Genomic DNA, 19,430 nt, shown 5'->3' on the forward strand with positions numbered 1-19,430 from the left:
TGGCTGTAAATTCCAAGGATAGCATTTGTAGGAAAACTAACAAGCCGTCCCCCCCAAAAAAAAATTACTGGGATGGAAATAGTAACACTGGGTTATGTAACGGGTACCTTAATATTTGTTTAGCCATTAGCAGGTAAAGAAGTTTGACAAAAACGCCAGATACAAATATTGCGCTTTTTGAATAGTAAACACAATATACACCAGTTACTATTTAACAGAATTACGTAATATATGATTTACACCTAAATAAAACCATATGTTAAGCTTAAATTTAATCGCATTTTAAGAAATTTAAAAATTTCTGTCCTATTTTACAAAAAATAGAAATTAAAAGCATCTTTAATCAAGTATCTTATTGTAAAAATAACTGTTTGTATGCGCTAAAATTTGGTAGCCGCTGGAGGGCATGTAAATAGTCATGTGATGCACGAAAATAGCGACCGGATGTGTGACGTAGTAGTTTTAAGTAAGAGAGAAAAACGTCACGCATAAAAAAGGTTTGACAAGGCTAATTTCAACAAAGAGTGAAAACAAGCTTAAGTTAAGAGATATATGGGGATAAGTAAAATAAAAGAGAAGTAAGAGTGGGATTCATTCGAGCGATTAGGAGGAATGTGAGGTCTAGATGGCTTACCAAAACATTTGATTTAACTTTGGCTTATTCCGTTTTTTTACTTCGCTGTATAAGATGATTAGAAGCATGCTTAAAATTTTAAATTATGTTTATTTAAAATCAGTTAAAAAAATAAAACTGAATATATTTTGAGATAGCGTAGCAAAAACATAGTTTTGTTAAATTATTTAAAAGGCCCAATAAATATAAATTCGTCAAACCTGGTACATATAACTAACGCGACGCGATAAAAGTATTGTTAGGTCAAAAAGTAAGTAATGCCTAGATGAAAGTTCAAATTTTAGTGACTAAGCATTAAGTATTTGCATTGACTTGTTAATGTTTAACGAATATTAAACCTTAGTTGGCATCAGACCACTTAAACTTAAATTTCACATGCTTACATATGTAACTGTTGTATTAAGCAACAACTTATAAGCAGATAAGCGTTTAAATATTTGTGATATTAAAATTTTACAAAACAAGACAGGAAATTTTGTAGTTTAAGAAAATTATCGCAAGCTAATTAAAAGCCATCTTTACCTTTTTTACCTATTGAATAAATCTAAGTATTATATTTAATATTAAATGTTTAAGTACGTCGCAATTAATAATAAATTATATTTCAAGTTAAATTAATTACTGATAATTTATATTTTAACAGGCATAGCCTTTATAATAAGCGATTAAAAGACGAATAGCCCCGACTTAATTGTTGGCGTCTGTATATATCTAATTTTTTACAAGAAAGTGATTCAACTTCGGGTTACATATACAAGGTAACTTATTTGTTATTATTTAGATTTTAAGGTTATCAAATTTCAAATTTTTTTGATACTTTTTTGGTCTGACGTTGGCATGTATAAAAATATTAAAAAAATTAAGGGATATATAAAGAGTTTTAATTTCCGATGTAATTTTAATATAGCGTTTCACGTGCAATTTTGTTTATTTGTTTATCAGTTACACGGGTTGGCATTAAAATATTATTACATATCAAATTGTTTGGTCAAGTTTTTTGCCTTCAATTTTTTTGTTGAAATAAATTTTTTAAACTTTTTAATTCGTTTGTATTTTCAATAGTATAACAAATTAAAACTAGACAAGCTTTTAAACGTAATACTTCTAAGATTTTGCCATTACAATTAGATTGATACGATATGCATAGGTAATTAATTACTACTCGTTGTAGAATTCTAGCGATTAAAAACATGACAGGCTAAAATATTTCTGCTTATTATTAATGTTTTTTTCATGCATTTTTTGTCTAAAAATAATCTATTTGTGCCGGTCTTATCATGATTTTTAATAAAAAATGTCCACTATTATTAATTTTTGTTTTGTATGTTGGCAAGCCTCTAAATTTTACCCAATCAAAATTTTGCTAAAAATCTCACGTGACTAGTACTGATAAATTAGTATGACGTATTGATTGTTCTTAAAACGTAAATGCTTGTTTTTAAAAGGTTATAACTTTGGTAATTGTAACTGGCAATGCATTAAAAAACAAGTTTTAAAAGGCATAGTTTATAGTAAACAGTGAATTAAGTCAATATAGAAGTATTTGATGAGTTTTTATCCTTCGTTATGGGTAGGTAAATGGCATAAAATGATTAGTTAATACGGACAGATAAAACTACTGTTAAATGTACTTCAAATTTTTAAATGTATAGCCTATGTAAATTTTCCCAAATTTATTAAAGCAACCTTAAAAATGTTAACGACTACATATAAAGTCTAGTCTAAATTTAAACGCGGGACTTCTTAAAATGAATAATCGTGTATGAAATGGATTTATTTTTAAATATATTCTAATGCTTTGAATATCAAGTTTAAAATAATTTTTTAGGTAAAAACGATTTAATTTTTTTATTTTTAATTAAAGTATTGCGCAACTTTAAGTTATTGTAAAAAATACTTATGGTTATATTTTACATTGCTTTTTATTAATATTTTTTTATTAGATTTTGAGAAGGCCTAAAAATAACAACATGGCATCGGATTATCTACTAAATCTTCAGGTAAATATTTTGTAATTTCCCTTTTTATAAACAGCTTACGTAAGGGAGTTTTTTGGGTTAAAATTGTATACTCTACATTATGTATTAGTGTGAATTTTGCATTTATGATTGATTGTGATTTACGTAGGTAGCATACGCGTATTAATTGTATTACATAAACATGTGTTAATATGGTATATAGTGCCATAATTTATTACCAGTGTTATTAGGTTTTGCATGTATAGTGTGCAAATCGCTATAAAGTTAATAGAAAGTACCTGTTTGTTCCATGCGCGTGGTCAACCAATTAATGTACGTCATAATTTTTTGAACGGAAAATGATTAATTAGATTTCCAGCAACAAAAATTTAGACAAATTAAATTAGGTTCTGTTTCATTTCGGTGGCGTGTCATTTCTCATTCCCACGAATCTTTTGTTTTTGTCTGGTCAAAATAATGTTTTGACAGAGCAGTTCGTGCGTGTTTTTATCCATTAATAAATATGCCATATTTCGACGCGATCTTTGTGTTAAATACGTTTTTTTTCATTACAGTAACGAGTGGTTCTTTAAAAAAATATCAGCTTGTTACTTATTTTCATTTTTTATTTATACACTGTTATTTAAGTGAAATATTGCGTTAAAATGTTTATTAGTTTTACCATTTGAGAACGTTTTAAAATACAAACGCATTGATTGACCTTTGCTTTTTATTAAAACGTTATGTTAATATCAGTTGCGTTTTCCTTAGTGGAAATACCATTTACGAATTATGCCTAAATATGTTAAAATTTAGATTTTCGGATATTTAATTGTAACAAAATTTGTTCTAAATTTAAAATTAACGATTTCACCTCTCAAATCGTTTAATTATTATGTTTAAAAACCTCTACAATCTCTACATCTTTAATAGCTCGGTTTTTTTAGGTAATGACATATTATCATAAATCTTGGTTTAAAATGTCAGTACAATGATAGATTTTAAAGGTGTTTTCTTATATTACCAAAAACCATTTTATCAAAAAAGTACTTCTGAATTTTTGACATTTAAGGTCATTTTTCAGAAAGGGGTTTTGAAAAAGTTTATTTGTCAGTAAAAATGGCGTTGTCTGGGATATAGTTTTTGGTAAAACTCTGATGCGGTAAAATTGTTTTTGGTGAAATGTCAGTAATTCAATTTCAAAACATTTGACTTAAAAAATTTAAATTTAAAAAGAAATCTTGAGGATAAGTAAAAATAACGTTAAAAATTAATTATAGAAAATATGTAATTTGTTATTGAAATACGATAACCGATTTTACCGTTAAAAACCCATCAGTTATTTACCAAACCGGGAGAATATAACGCAATTTGTAAAAATAGCAGGTATGATGAAATGCCACATTCTGGATTAGTGTAAATTTTAATTAAAGCTTTTCTCAATAAATAAGGCCAAGTTGACACGATCTGAATTATTTTTCAGTAAACGAAATTTTCAAAATTTATTTTTATATTATTTCACATTTTGGCGATTTATAAAATGTAACAGTAATTCTCTATATTTCGATTTATAATTTTCTAAACAAAATTGTTCCTATAATAAGGCCGTGTATTTTGTCCTATCCAATTAAATTTTATTATGTAAGTGGCTTAAATATGTCTTATTACATTTTAAAGTCATGTGGATGTTTACAAGAAATAATTTTGTAAGTAATATAATATGTATTTGAGTTATATCGCGTGCGTTTTGCAATTAGAGTAATTCACTTTTGTATAAGGCTTGAGTGCTCTTTACCCACAAGTCTGCGTTTCATTACAACGCCAGCATTTTATCTTAGGACCATAGACGCCTGGTTAAATGAACGTTGGAAAATAAGTTGATTCCTTAATGCGATAATTCTATGGGGCGGTGAAGTCCTCTTAAAAATTCATATTTTTATCTGTCTGTACAGCTTTGCTACTTAACCCTTTACTTCTACATTAGGTCTGCTTTATGTAGTAATATGCATAAGACTGTCAACTTAGTAGAAACATGGTTGGCATTGAGTTCAGGGCATAAAATATGAGTTCAATCATATTAATAAGTTGACATAAACACTGATAAATTGATTTTAATAATTCTAAAAATTTGCTGTTGTTTGTTTTTGTATTATTGCCAAACACGGTTATTAGAATTAATGTAGGCATCCGTAGAATGATTTAAATATTAAGTTTAAATTTAACAGTTCGGAATTTTTGAGTTTAAAAATCGTGTCAAAATTTTAATTTTTAAAGTTCATTTGACTTGTAGAAAATAAACAGGACCACTGCTAACGCCTTGATCTTAAAATAATCTCGTCAAAACTTATAATTTTCCAAGCTTATAGTTTTGATTAAAGTAAAGCGTTTTTACCTTTAATTGTTTAATATTTCATAAACCCGAAATTGTTTAAATTCGGCTTTGTTTAGTTAAGTTCCATATTGTAAAGGTTCAAAGTTTTTTCGAAAATAATTTTTACGATAAGGGGTTATGACTTCAAACGGATTTCCAAACTATGGCACTTTTGTCCTTGATGATTAAATAGCTTTTGCAAATCAACATTGGCAAAAGACTTGTCATTTTCTCAATTCCAATATCTATCACTCATCACTCAATTTATTTACTTATAAGCCCATTAAACATCCGTTTTTTGGATTGCGTTTATTATTTAGTAATCCATTAAAAATTAACTATTTGTTTGCATTTTTAATAACGTTAAAGTCAATGGGTCACTTCTTGAATCGAAAAACAAGTTTTAATAAAAATCGGTATGGATGTTTTACCTTACGTTTTATTTAATGAGCTAAAATTTATGTCGTTTGAAATTATCATTTAAAGGTCAAATACATGTATTGTAAAAACTGGATATTTTACTTTGTCTAGTTAAACATTGTGTATGGATTTATTTAAACATGCTATTGGCTTTGTTTTTTGAATCGTATTATATATCTTAAACTTTACGTTACCCTATGTTTTATTAATATCGCGCGTTACTGTTGATCGCGTTGGGGCTTTGTCTTCAAACGAAGAGGAAAGGTCTATTTACACTTAAAGGTGGTACGATCACGCACCGGTTGCGTGATACGCGCATGAATGGTATTTTTTTACAGGTTTAACCTTTGTACACCTCTAGTCAATTTTGGGCAACAGCGTAAAACGTACCTGGAAATTTTTGTATTTCTTATTACTTATTATTTTTTTTAATTGAATCCCAATTAGTTTATGCAAATTAGAATGATATAAAATAGGTAACAACTATAATAGATATTCCACTATATTCAATACTAACAATTTAAAATTTTTTATTTTTTTTTTATTTTTATTGGAATTTTTTTAAATGTTGTTGTATATTATAACTATTCATTTTAGTGATGGCACTTGAAATGTTGACGTCACAGCATATATTGATATTATTTTCCTGCTTGGATATACCAGTTTTCCTGTTCAGTTTTATACATATTTGCGATGCGAATGTTATTCGTAATACCAGCTTTAGAATATGGTACCTAATTTGGCAAACTTAGTGCGTTCACCCATAAAGTTTTTTTGTTTTGTTACTTAAAAAAATCGTTTTTGTAAAAGTTTTTTGCCATTATGATATTTTAAAATTACACTATTATTATTTTAGCGCTCATACTTATTACGTTTTTTTTTCCGAACACGTTGTATAAATAGTACAGTTTAAATAATATAAAAGACGTTTAAAAATTAGCATAATATCTAAGAAAGCTTTTGAACTAGTATTTAAAACCTTGTTGTGACATTGTATATGTCGTCGGGATTATTTATAAATTTAGAAAAGTTGACGTTGTTTTCAACTTATTGCGTCATTTTAATAATTGGTATCCGCGCGATGGCGTAACATGTTTCCCTTTTTTCCGACGTCATTCTCTCAAAAATCACATGATTGACCGGTTGACTGCGTTCAATTGAGCTTTGTCATATAACGGTGCTTTGTGCCAGGAACATACGTTAAGCGTAAGAAAAAGATATTGGTTATTCTTTGTTGTAAAAATAACATTTCTAATTCGTTTAATAATTTAAAAAGGTGGTTTTAGAAAAGACAGATTTTTTTCCAATATATATTACAGTTTCTGTCAGAGCAGTTAACTCTAACGCAGTTTAAATTGGTTGTTACGTAACTGACTAATATTTTATTTTCCTATAAAGAGGTAACGATCATAAACAAGATGCAGTAATAAACTATTAAAATAAGTTTCTGTATAACAGAAGAATTATTCTGCTTTGCTCAAACCTTTGTTTCTTTTTGATTGAAAAAAACAAGATGCTTCATTAAAACGATTTTCATCAACAAAACAATGCAAATCTTAAATAACAACAATGCGTGGAGGAACAAGAAGCACAATGTGGTGCTTGGACTTCTCGATATTGCCTTATTCTTGGCCCTTGCTGGTCGATTTGGTCTTGAAGATTTGTTGTACCACGATGATCCTTTGTTATTAGAAATGGCAATGGACGTAGCTGCTATAAATGGCCCGGTAACAGGTCTTACGATGAACAATAGATACCTGGAGTTTAACCATGGTGAAATATACAATTCCAAGTTAGATGTGCCACATTTTAACAACTTGTTGTCCGATTATGAAACTGTCATGGATGACACGGAAAGGCGAATAACATTTCAATCAGAAAATGTTACTGATGGTAATTTCACGGAACAGGAAGTTAATACTTTGACTGCAATGGTGTTGCAAATATCACCAAATGGTCAACCTTCCATTGAAATTGAGGAACAAATTGTAGGAAATGAAAATGCAGACAATTTACATGAACAATCCTTTTTTCCAAACTTGGATATGCCCTTGCCTGTATTCGATGTGTTTGATTTTACATTAAATATGGAAAGGGATGACCTAGCAGAAGCATTTTCGAATGAACAAAATGAACAATTATTTGATAATACTGAAGAGGTGCGGTGGCAGGATTTTGTTGTAAATTCAAATTTAGCAAATCAAAGTGAAAGTCCAAAACAAAATGAAAATATTACTGAAATAGATTTTCAACAAGATATTGAATTTTTAAATGACACTCAATCCACCTCATCAAATAACACAACAAGACCTAGAACTACCTCATTGTTTAGTGATGAGAGTGGTATTGATGTAGAAGAATTTCGCACAACAACTAATCATGAGGATTCCTTATCTGATCATAAATTCTACACTAAACAAACTGATAACACTGTGCAAAATACTAATATTTCAACTGTGAATAATTTTACTCAAAACTCCAGTATAGCTTCTACTTCTAACAATTCAACTGGAAGACATAACATGGCATCTCAACATACTGTAAAAGATATTGAACAGCAGGTTAAAAATACATCCGTTATATTATATGCTACAAGTTAAGATAGCTGCGCTAAATAGCCCATATGGTTACCATCTGTACCAACTTTCTTACATAGGATAAACCCCATTTAAACTTGCAACAACTTTGTATTTGATTTAGTTTAAGGGCACAAGAATGAAGATGTGTGTGCAAGTGTGAAAAGTGTTTATATTTGTTATACTATTGTAGTCCAAGCAAAAACTTTGGTTTAAACTGGTATAGTTTGTAAAGTTATATTTACTATATTAGACCCTGTATTTCTCTTTTTAAAGGACATGGATCTAATGCAAAGCATGTACCAGCAAGATGTTGATCTTGGCTTTGAGTGGCAACACATATTTGAACCAAATCGACAAGCTGGGAAAGATGTTAATGAAACCAAAGTTCAGGAAAAAACTGACAACCAGTTGGTAAGTGAATTTACTAGACAAGCTTATAGACTAGGTTATGATCAACATTTTAATCTTTTAATATAGTGGTTTAAATTAATGTGATTTTAAAGAAGTTTAAACAAGTTGTATTAACTGTAATTAACCAATTTTTAGGGTGAATTTTTTGTTGATGGTGAGACGGGAGAACAAATTCCAATCAACCCCAACCAGATGAAGGTTTGTGTAAATTTTTTTGCCTCATTATTTATTAATATTGAAAAATGTGATGTCAACTTATTATTATGTATATACCTAGTTGCTTGTTATTGTTTTTTGGAGATTAAATTTTTAATTTTGTCATAATAGAATCAGTTGAACAATTCTCAACAAGTAAACAAAAATCAAACAAATCCGCAAACACAAATTGATTTTGATGAATATTTGGATATGCTTGAAACATCTATTGATACTGTTCAACCAGCAAAGAACATTAATCAAGTAAATTAAAGTTATACTTCTGTATTTTAGTTTGTATACAAACTTTACCTTTAATTTACCAAACCATGGTTTATTATATTAAATCAATATTTTTTTCTTAAAATTTTTGTTTTAAATATTTTAAATTATTCTTTTAGAATGACAGTTTCACGCGAAACAGAAATGACATGGTAAGAAATTTGTCGTCATTGATTGAACCTTTGGAAAATGGCACAGACAATGCTCCCATGGTAGGTTTTAACATAACAATTAGTAATACTTACGCATATAGTAAGTCAGTACTCTAAGTAATGAAGTATAAAGTGTAAAAATTATATTTTTTAACCTCAACATAAGTTTTTATAAAGATTATGTTTTTTAAGCCAACATATGTGGAAAATTAAAATTTGGTTTATATAAAATTATCATCAGCTGTTATTAAATCAGAGCAACAACATATGGGAGGATATCGAAAATTTGTCGGAATTGACAGGTTTAAATTTACAAGCAAATCAACCTCAAGATTCTTCTAATATAGTTCGCACAAACGTTAGGTAAAAACAAACTTTATCCCTGATAATTGTGTTATTTTCTTTTTGCATAAGAGATGTCAGAAAAAGAGTGTAAATTAGATAATGTGTTTTTGTCATACTGTCCTATTTTAAATAGCCAAGGGCAAATTACCTCGTCTTAGTCTAAAATTGGTGACGCTGCCCAAAGTTGATTTGGCTTAAAATAATATTTTTGTACGGATTTATTTTCCTCCCAAACTTTTACTAAGTTTGTTTTTGTATTTTAGATTGTCCAATGCAACTGCATTTCCTCAAGTTCAGCAACAACAAGAGAGAAGAAATCTTTATAATCAAACCAATTTGAACTACAACAATAAATATGGTATGTAATTGAAGATATTTTTTCTTTTATCGCAAAATTTTTTTTTCTGTAGGCTTACCTCAAAAATGGAAAAAAAAACTAATTTAAAATATCTACCAAAAAATTTATTAATTTTTTGTTATTTTTAAGACCCAGTTGTACAAACTGAGATTAAACCCCAGGCATCTCCCCCTGCTTACTTGATGCCAAATTACCCCACTCCACCCTACAACCCATCTCCTCAGAACTCACCCTTGTATGGGTTGAATAATGAGGATGGAATCCCAATGGAAGAGGGGCTTTCTCCAGGTCGGGTTCAAGATGGAGGTTTTCTGCTCAACAACCAACTCAATGAGTTCAGGCATCAGTCTGTGGATATGGGGGAAGCCCCACTTTTTGGGGCAGGGATGATGAACCCCCATTTGGCATTGTTGCCGGAGCCAGGGCAGGGTTTTTTCGATCAAAGCCCACCAAGCGATTATTCAAAGATGATGCCTGATATGGTTAATGGAAACGCACCAGTTAACACCTTTGGTGAAAACAACAATGTAAGTGTTGTGTCTTTTTGTGTTTTTTAATAAATTACAGTTCTCTTGAAATTCAATCAAAATCATTTTTTTTATAGAATTCTCCTTTTATGAATCCATCGCAAATGCCTTATGTGCCCCCTCCATTAGTTAACACCAACAACAATGGTTCTTCTCTTCAAACATTCCAGGGGAAAGGAGCAATAAGCACGGTGGAAAGAAGAGCAATTTCCGAGTCTTATGAAGAATCAGACTCTGGAGTTTCAATGGAGCACAGTCCACAAGGTAGAATTTTTGTAACTATTCGCAAGTATATACCTTAAATATTTTGGGAATGTAAAACTTAATAAATTAATTTTTATTTTATTTTTAGGTTTCAATACCACAAACATGTTTGATGATTCTTCTTTTCAATGTAAGTAATACAAAAGTTCATAATCAACTGATGAGTAAAGATTTTAAATGTATCAAAATTTGTAAATTAAAACAATTTTTTTTAACTTGTTTAGCTTTGTTGGATGACCAATCGTTCCAATTGACTGAGATTACAGCAATCAACCATAATCATACTTATGATGGAACACCTAATGGCACTAAACCAAAAACTCTTAGAAGGTAAATAAAAAATATTAAATCATTGTTTAAAAATTTACCCCATAACAAAAAATTGCAGTCAATAAAATTCTGAAATTTTGTAGGAAAAAGAATGATGGTTCGGCAACGAATCGTGAATCTCGCGATGAGAAAAAAGCTCGCGAACTTAACATCCCATTTACTCTGGATGAGATTATTTTATCGGCTGTCGAGGATTATAACGAGATGTTGGCAAGGACCCCATTGAGCCCAGAACAACATACTCTTATTAAGGATATCCGTAGACGTGGAAAAAACAAGGTATTTTCCTTTAATATTTTGTTATAAAGATGTTTAATCGTCATAATACATATTTTAATATTATTCAATCTTTTAGGTTGCAGCACAGAATTGTCGCAAGCGAAAAATTGAGACAATCACCGGAATGGAAGATGACGTTGATTTGTTGAGACAACGAAAACAACAACTCGTTGATGAACAACATGACATGGATGAGGCTAAAGACAATATTAAGCTTCGATACACTGCTCTTTATCAACAGGTACCTTTCAAAATCAAATTTATATAAAAAAGATCAACATTCGAAAAACACAGTTTTGAACTTTTTTTATGTAAAATTATTTTTTTGTAGATTTTTAGTTCATTGCGTGATGATGCTGGTCGACCATATGACTCATCTCGATTCAGTCTTGAACAGGTAGAGGGCGCTATTTTGCTTGTGCAACGAGTCAACCATGATGACCGACGCCGTCACAATGATAACCATGACAACCAACAACCAATGGATCAGGATGACGGTCGCGTTGATTTCTCAAAAGTTAAGCTCGAAAAACAAGAATAAAAATTAAACTTTTATTTCTTTCTTTGAACTGCAAGCACCAGTTTAAGCCAAGTGGTAAAGTGCACTTCATTGTACAGATACATTTGCGAAGACGATTTTTTCATTTCTATTTGGTTTTTGGGGTCGACCACCTTAAATCTGGTCTTAGTTCCATGATAGCTTTTTTGTATAGAAATTTTCTGCTTTTTTTAAATAATTGCTCTACCTGTCTCGGTGTACTACTGTAATTAGATTTCAAAAACTGTCTACATTAACTTTTTACATGAAAGAGTAACATTAAGTTTCAAGACTATGAAAAGTTCCTGGTTATTTTTTAACAAATAGATCACTTTTTTTTGAACTGCGGTATGCCTTGTTATTTGTATTGCTTTGTATATATAAACATTGTTAATATTTTTAAACTTAACAGTGATATGATGGATTTAAATTGCACTATGGTACACACAATTTACACTAACACAAAATCTCATATTTCCAAAATATTTTTGAAAAAAATAAATTATTTGTGATAAACACCTTTCTAGATCTGAAAGAGTTAAAAAGTTGGATGTTATTGTAAATTGTTTGCATTTGGATTTCATGTTATGGCATTTATTAATTATTTATGTACAAATAAACATGAGCAACTATGTAGTCATGTTTTTTAATATAATGAATGTTATTTAAAATGGGGGGGCATTTATATTAAATGAGTTATATATTAACAACATTTGCTAGTTTAGTAATATCCATTTGTAAGCTTCTTATTTTTTGCTAAAAAAAATTTTTGTCGAAAAGTACAAGTTTATTTACAATTTTAACATAAATGGAACAAATACATCAATAAAAACTAACTAAATATTTTACCAAACTAAATCACATAAAAAATATAACACTTAATGTTTTACTTCCATTTTTGTGTTTATTATGAAAACTAGGGTGGACATTTTTGAATATTTAGCAACAGTTTGAAATTAACTCTCTTTGAAATTAAGAATCAGTTATTAAAATGCAAAGTTATGTTACGAACTTTTATTTATTTTATTTTGTAACTGTTCTTCTCTTTCCTTATCAATAACTTCCATTTCACGAATCAGCAAAGAAATTTGTGAAGAAATAATCGGACGATATTTTTTGCCTTGGCCAACTTTTTCCATTTCTTCTAAGAATGATTTTCTTTCTTCTATCTCTGCTTGAACTAAAAAAATATATTTAAAAATTACATTTACATACTTTTAAAATGAATAATTGAAACATTTTTCCAAATTGCCGGGTAGTTGTAGGCTTTATTATACTTTTTTATATACAAAAACTTCACATTAGATATTTATCGAAAAAGAGTAGCCTACGTAATAAAAAATTAAAATAATTTAACTTACTTTCATCGAATCTGTCAACAGGTGCATCATTTTTCATTTTTTCTCTTTGTTCCTTTAATTTTTGCTCCTTAGTTTTAGGTTTTACATCTTCGCCATATGCCATGATGTTGGAAAGTCTGTCCTTCTCCTTTTCAAGTGACTCTAAACAATATTTATTAATAAAAAATTAAAATTTTTGTGTTTATTATCAAATTTGTTTTTATTTGGAGAACTAACTTGTAGGCATAGGAACAAACTGGGGTCTGTCGTAAGCCCCACTTTCCGATATTTCATCCCTGGATTTCATGGAAGATAAAGGAACTCCTTTCATTGTAAATGACTTTTGCGGGGGAGGAAAACTCACTAGTTTAAGATCTCGAACGCTGCTGGTTGGAGGCACTCTTAGAGGAAGAGCATTTTCACCTAAAAATGAATTTTTAAATATAAGTTGTATGTTTGTTATGTTTTACAATTAAAACATTAGCTAATTTGATTACTTTTTATAGTTTCAGTTAATTTCCTTCTTTGAAAATTTGTTAATTTGGATTCTTCCATCATCACTGCAAAAAAATTAAACACAAAGTTCTTTTTTAAAATATCTTAATTAAGGAAATGTATAAACGGGAAAAATTAAATAAATAAAACCAACTGGCATTATAAACCTTAAAGATACAGTCCAACTTTTGATAATATTATAATCATTTAAAAACAAAACCTTTTAGTAATTCTTTAGTTTGATTGCTCATAGGAGCATGCGATGTTGGACCAAACATTCCTCCTTGTGCAACAGCTTGCCTTTTTGCCATTTTTTAGTTAGTATTTACGTGTAATGTTCCCTTAAAAAAAATTTAAATTGCTGAAATAGAACGTATCATTTGGCTTTATGATCTAATTTAAACTGTTGACAAATTGGTTAGTTTTGGTTTTTAGTATGCGGTCTGTTAAATAACCTGCAATTAGACATTTCGTGGTAATGCAAGCGTTATTTTTATAATAATTTATTTTTATTAAAAACGAGGTTGATTGTCAGTTTGCGTCTAATGTAGTCATAACACTAACAGAGTTGCCAACTATTTTTAAGAAAAAAGTTATATTAGCATGAGCCTATAGTTTTATTTACATAAATGCAAAAATATAAGGGTAAACAAACATTTATTAACCGAGGATTTATTAAAATTTTATTAAACTTAAGATTATGATTAATATAAAACGAACTTATACGTTTTAAAGGTGGTAATAAAATTTAAAACCAAATGCAAGTAAATGAACAATAGCTATTGCATAACTATATATTGCATTGTATATTACATTTATATTGTAATGTAACGTAAAGTTATATGTAAAAGTACGAAAATCGCTTTATATATAAAACGACGAAAATTGGTAAAATCTATTATAATATTTGGTATCTATATAGGCCTACACATGTTAAAGATTGCTTTTATTATTAGCTGAAGTTTATAATGTTGTCCATTTTTTTATTAAGTTGCATCGTAATGTTATATTAGCATAAAACGGTTCTTAAAGATAAACAATCATTTTTGTTTTATTAAATATAACATAGTTTTCTTTATTAACTTAAAAAAACATACATGTTTTACTTAAATACAGTTTTTTATGTATGTCAATTACTAAGAAATAGGATCATTATTGAAATACTAGAAGTATAAAAGGTGAAATACTTATTATTAAAAAAAAGCATAAGCATAAAACATACTTAGTGTAGGTAAAAAATCTTAAAATATATTTCCGGCTTGGTTCGTGACATCATGGTTAGTGCGTCTCTGCGAGAATTTCCTTAGCAGTTAGTAAGATGTGATAACATTACTGTTCTATTAAAAGTAGGTCGCTCTACAGTAATTTTCGAAAATATTTACCTAAATGATAACTAAACCTTATTATTTATATAGATCAATTTAAAAAATAATATTTTCATGCAAAAGCCATTCAAACGTCTTAAAAATGAAGTTTTTTGTTAAAATTTAAAATGGCCATTTTTGACGTTTTCTTTTTTTGACAAAATTTAATTAAAAAGCAAAATATATTTTTTATTACATTTTTCGTGTAAAACATTTTTTATGTTATAAAAGTTCTTAAAGTCACCTTTTTATTAAAATTTAGTAAAATGCTTTTTTTTAATTATAATTTTTGATGTTTTCTTTATTATGACGATTAAACATCTTGTTGTATTCGACAAAATTTGCGTTTTTTCGAAATATAATAAACATTTTCGATTTTTTTATGTGACACGTCGCCTTAATTATGTAAGTACGCATTAAAGCAAGGGAAAAAAACGTAATTATGGTTCGAAATCTTAGATTTCGAAACATATTGTTATTGTCATTATACTTCTTATTATTAATATTATTATTATTATGGTTCGAAATCTTAGATTTCGAAACATATTGTTATTGTCATTATACTTCTTATTATTAATATTATTATTATTATGGTTCGAAATCTTAGATTTCGAAACATATTGTTATTGTCATTATACTTATTATTATTATTATGGTTCGAAATCTTAGATTTCGAAACATATTGTTATTGTCAGTGTATTTATTATTATTATTATGGTTCGAAATCTTAGATTTCGAAACATATTGTTATTGTCATTATATTTATTATTATTATGGTTCGAAATCTTAGATTTCGAAACATATTGTTATTGTCAGTGTATTTATTATTATTATTATTATTATTATTATTGTTTTTATTCTTTCTAGTCAGAATTTTGAAAGACGATAACTTTTGTTCTTTAAAACTAAAAGTTCTAAATTTTTAGTATGTTTGTTATTATCCCACCGAATCGCAAACCTCCTATTTATGAAATTTAATTATCACTAATTACTAATTAATAGGTGTTTGTTTATTAAAATTTAAAGGTTGTTATTAATTTTTTAAATCTTGGTCAATTGTATATTATGATATTACTAACTCAAAAATAAATTAAAATTTTAATTTTTATCACTAATTACTAATTAAAAGGTGTTTCTTTATTAAAATTTAAAGGTTGTTATTAATTTTCCAAATCTTGGTCAATTGTATATCATGATATTAGTAACTCAAAAATAAATTAAAATTTTAATTTTTAATCACTAAATACTAATTAATAAGTGTTTGTTTATTTAAATTTAAAGGTTGTTGTTAATTTTTTAAATTTTTGTCAATTGTATATTATGATATTAGTAACTCAAAAATAAATTAAAATTTTAATTTTTGACACTAATTACTAATAAATAGGTGTTTGTTTATTTAAATTTAATGATTGTTATTAGATTTTTAAATTTTGGGCAGTTATATGTTATAATATTTATAACTTGAAAATGAAATAAAAATTAGTTCTTTTTGTTTATTATATTTAAATGCTTGTTTGTTGATTAAAAGTTAAAGTCCGATATTAAGCATTAAACATTTGGTATAATGTATTTTAAAATATAAGTAGTTGAAAAACATATTTGAAAAATAAGTTTCAATTGTTTATCATATTTAAATGCTTGTTTATTTAATTTAAATCAAAAATCTATTTTAGGAATTTAAAATTTGGTATAATCTATATCCTGATATAAACAACTTAAAACTGCGTTAAATATTAGTTTTGTGTGTATAGTATATATAAATGCTTGTTTGTTTATTCAAAGATATGTAATATTCTTAGTTAATGTTTATGCATATCTTTTTTTATTTATAGAAATTTATGTTAAAAATAATCAAATAATTTCGAACCATATTTTATTTATCAAATAAATCTAGTTGTTTTTATTCTTATTTGACGAATTTTGAAAGACGATAACTTTTGTTCTTTAAAAATAAAAGTTCTAAATTTTTAGTATGTTTGTTATTATGCTAACGAATCGCAAACCTCCTATTTACGACATTTAAATGTCACTAATTACTAATTAATATATTTTATTATTAAAATTTAAAGATTAAATTTGCTGAAATTTTAATATGTTGTAGGTATTATTATTTTGTATGTTGCTGTTTAAAATGAAGATTTAACTCTAGCTAAATATCGTTTAATTATTATTTTATTTTTTTTATAAAATAACGAATCAGTGTGAGTTTAACGCTTGAATAATTTAATAGCGTTCTGGTCGCCGTCAAAAATCGTCCTTTTCGCTGTCAATTAAAGTAAAAAATATTGTTTGAAAATTTAAGTAAAATGTTAAAGGATAAGTCAAAAATGTGCAAAATTTTTTTTTTAATTGTTTTGTTGTTATTATATTTTAATACTCGTTTAATTACTAAAAAATTAAGATCGGTATTTTGCTTTTAAATTTAGTTTACTTGTCTATTACAATATTAATAAATGCGTGTTCGTTTGTTAAAATTAGGTTTAAATATAAAAAAGTTCATATTTAAATCTATAATTTAATTAATAAACCTACTAAATAAATTATATTTATAATTTCTATTGTTCTAGTTATTTTTGTTTTTTTTATAAAATAACGAATTAGTATGAGTTTAACGCTTTAATAATTTAATAGCGTTCTGGTCGCCGTCAAAAATCGTCCTTTTCGCTGTGCGTAAAATTTTTTTTTAATTGTTTTGTTATTATTATATTTTAATACTTGTTTGATTACTAAAAAATTAAGATCGGTATTTTGCTTTTAAATTTTGTTTACTTTTATATTACAATATCAATGAATGCGTGTTCGTTTGTTAAAATTAGGTTTAAATATAAAAAATTTCATATTTAAATTTATAATTTAATTAATAAACCTACTAAATAAATTATATTTATAAAAATGAATCAAACGATTTCGAACCATATTTTATTTATCAAATAAATCTAGTTATTATTATTATTATGGTTCGAAATCTTAGATTTCGAAACATATTGTTATTGTCATTATATTTATTATTATTATTATTATTATTGTTTTTATTCTTATTTGACAAATTTTGAAAGACGATAACTTTTGTTCTTTAAAACTAAAAGTTCTAAATTTTTAGTATGTTTGTTATTATCCCAACGAATCGCAAACCTCCTATTAACGACATTTAAATGTCACTAATTACTAATTAATATATTTTATTATTAAAATTTAAAGATTAAATTTGCTGAAATTTTAATATGTTGTTGGTATTATTATTTTGTATGTTGCTATTTAAAATGAAGATTTAACTCTAGCTAAATATCGTTTAATCATTATTTTAGTTTTTTTATAAAATAACGAATCAGTCTGAGTTTAACGCTTGAATAATTTAATAGCGTTCTGGTCGCCGTCAAAAATCGTCCTTTTCGCTGTCCATTAAAGTAAAAAATATTGGTTGAAAATTTAAGTAAAATGTTAAAATATAAGTAAACAATGTGTAAAATTTTCGTTTTAATTGTTTTGTTATTATTATATTTTAATACTTGTTTGATTACTAAAAAATTAAGATCGGTATTTTGCTTTTAAATTTAGTTTACTTTTATATTACAATATCAATGAGTGCGTGTTCGCTTGTTAAAATTAGATTTAAATATAAAAAAGTTCATATTTAAATTTATAATTTAATTAATAAACCTACTAAATAAATTATATTTATAAAAAAAATCAAACAATTTCGAACCATATTTTATTTATCAAATAAATCTAGTTGATTTTATTCTTTCTAGTCAGAATTTTGAAAGACGATAACTTTTGTTCTTTAAAACAAAAAGTTCTAAAATTTTAGTATGTTTGTTATTATCCCAACGAATCGCAAACCTCCAATTTACGACATTTAATTATCACTAATTACTAATTAATAGGTGTTTGTTTATTAAAATTTAAAGATTGTTATTAATTTTTTAAATTTTGGTCAATTGTATATTATGATATGACTAACTCAAAAATAAATTAAAATTTTAATTTTTATCACTAATTACTAATTAATAGGTGTTTATTTATTAAAATTTAAAGATTGTTATTTATTTTTTAAATCTTAGCCATTTGTTTATCATGATATTGGTAACTCAAAAATGAATTAAAATTTTGATTTTTATCACTAATTACTAATTAATAGGTGTTTATTTAATAAAATTTAAAGTTTGTTATTTATTTTTTAAATCTCGGCCATTTGTATATCATGATATTGGTAACTCAAAAATGAATTAAAATTTTAATTTTTATTGCTAATTACTAATTAATAGGTGTTTATTTAATAAAATTTAAAAATTGTTAATTATTTTCTCAATCTTGGCCATTTGTATATCATGATACTAGTAACTCAAAAATGAATTAAAATTTTAATTTTTATCACCAATTAATAAATTATGGGTGTTTAGTGATTAAAATTTAAAGGTTGTTATTAATTTTTAAATTTTTGTCAATTGTATATCATGATATTAGTAACTCAAAAACGAATTTAATTTTTGTCACTAATTACTAATTAATAGGTGTTTGTTTATTTAAATTTAAAGATTGTTATTAGGTTTTTAAATTTTGGTCGGTTTTATCTTATAATATTTATAAT

At 26.8% G+C, this 19,430-nt stretch overlaps 2 protein-coding genes across 4 annotated transcripts; one reads left to right on the plus strand and one right to left on the minus strand.

Moving 5' to 3' along the window:
* The first annotated feature begins 1,277 nt into the window (after positions 1–1,277).
* On the plus strand, positions 1,278–12,279 carry LOC145741922 (uncharacterized). Of its 3 annotated transcripts, XM_082559619.1 has the most exons (15): positions 1,278–1,392; positions 2,578–2,634; positions 8,236–8,373; positions 8,509–8,571; positions 8,701–8,832; positions 8,970–9,062; positions 9,244–9,365; positions 9,611–9,705; positions 9,835–10,232; positions 10,310–10,496; positions 10,585–10,626; positions 10,721–10,826; positions 10,910–11,105; positions 11,182–11,346; positions 11,437–12,279. In XM_082559619.1, exons 2-15 carry the CDS (start codon positions 2,605–2,607, stop codon positions 11,644–11,646), a joined length of 1,977 nt encoding a protein of 658 aa, XP_082415745.1. In that variant the 5' UTR covers positions 1,278–1,392; positions 2,578–2,604; the 3' UTR covers positions 11,647–12,279. The 3 variants fall into 3 exon arrangements, with proteins under 3 accessions (XP_082415745.1, XP_082415742.1, XP_082415743.1); XM_082559616.1 differs by lacking the exons at positions 1,278–1,392; positions 2,578–2,634 and adding an exon at positions 6,664–7,944; XM_082559617.1 differs by lacking the exons at positions 1,278–1,392; positions 2,578–2,634 and adding an exon at positions 6,670–7,944 and having other exon boundaries at positions 9,259–9,365.
* LOC145741923 (UPF0193 protein EVG1-like) lies at positions 11,972–13,950 on the minus strand. Its single transcript, XM_082559620.1, has 5 exons — positions 13,699–13,950; positions 13,481–13,543; positions 13,221–13,406; positions 13,005–13,145; positions 11,972–12,823 (listed from the first exon to the last, which is right to left on the minus strand). Exons 1-5 carry the CDS (start codon positions 13,787–13,789, stop codon positions 12,648–12,650), a joined length of 657 nt encoding a protein of 218 aa, XP_082415746.1. The 5' UTR covers positions 13,790–13,950; the 3' UTR covers positions 11,972–12,647.
* Between the last annotated feature and the right edge of the window lie 5,480 nt (positions 13,951–19,430).

This window comes from Corella eumyota, chromosome 2, assembly GCF_963082875.1.
Source record: "Corella eumyota chromosome 2, kaCorEumy4.1, whole genome shotgun sequence".
NCBI lineage: Eukaryota > Metazoa > Chordata > Ascidiacea > Phlebobranchia > Corellidae > Corella > Corella eumyota.

What these genes read in the sequence shown, in the direction of transcription:
- LOC145741922 (XM_082559616.1), top strand. Translation starts at nt 6,931, where the DNA reads ATGCAAATCTTAAATAACAACAATGCGTGGAGGAACAAGAAGCACAAT. An exon ending in TCAACCCCAACCAGATGAAG is followed by an intron (nt 8,572 to 8,700) that starts GTTTGTGTAAAT and finishes TTGTCATAATAG; the next exon opens with AATCAGTTGAACAATTCTCA. An exon ending in ACACTGCTCTTTATCAACAG is followed by an intron (nt 11,347 to 11,436) that starts GTACCTTTCAAA and finishes ATTTTTTTGTAG; the next exon opens with ATTTTTAGTTCATTGCGTGA.
- LOC145741923 (XM_082559620.1), bottom strand. Translation starts at nt 13,789, where the DNA reads ATGGCAAAAAGGCAAGCTGTTGCACAAGGAGGAATGTTTGGTCCAACA. An exon ending in GTTTGTTCCTATGCCTACAA is followed by an intron (nt 13,146 to 13,220) that starts GTTAGTTCTCCA and finishes AATATTGTTTAG; the next exon opens with AGTCACTTGAAAAGGAGAAG. An exon ending in TGTTGACAGATTCGATGAAA is followed by an intron (nt 12,824 to 13,004) that starts GTAAGTTAAATT and finishes ATATTTTTTTAG; the next exon opens with TTCAAGCAGAGATAGAAGAA.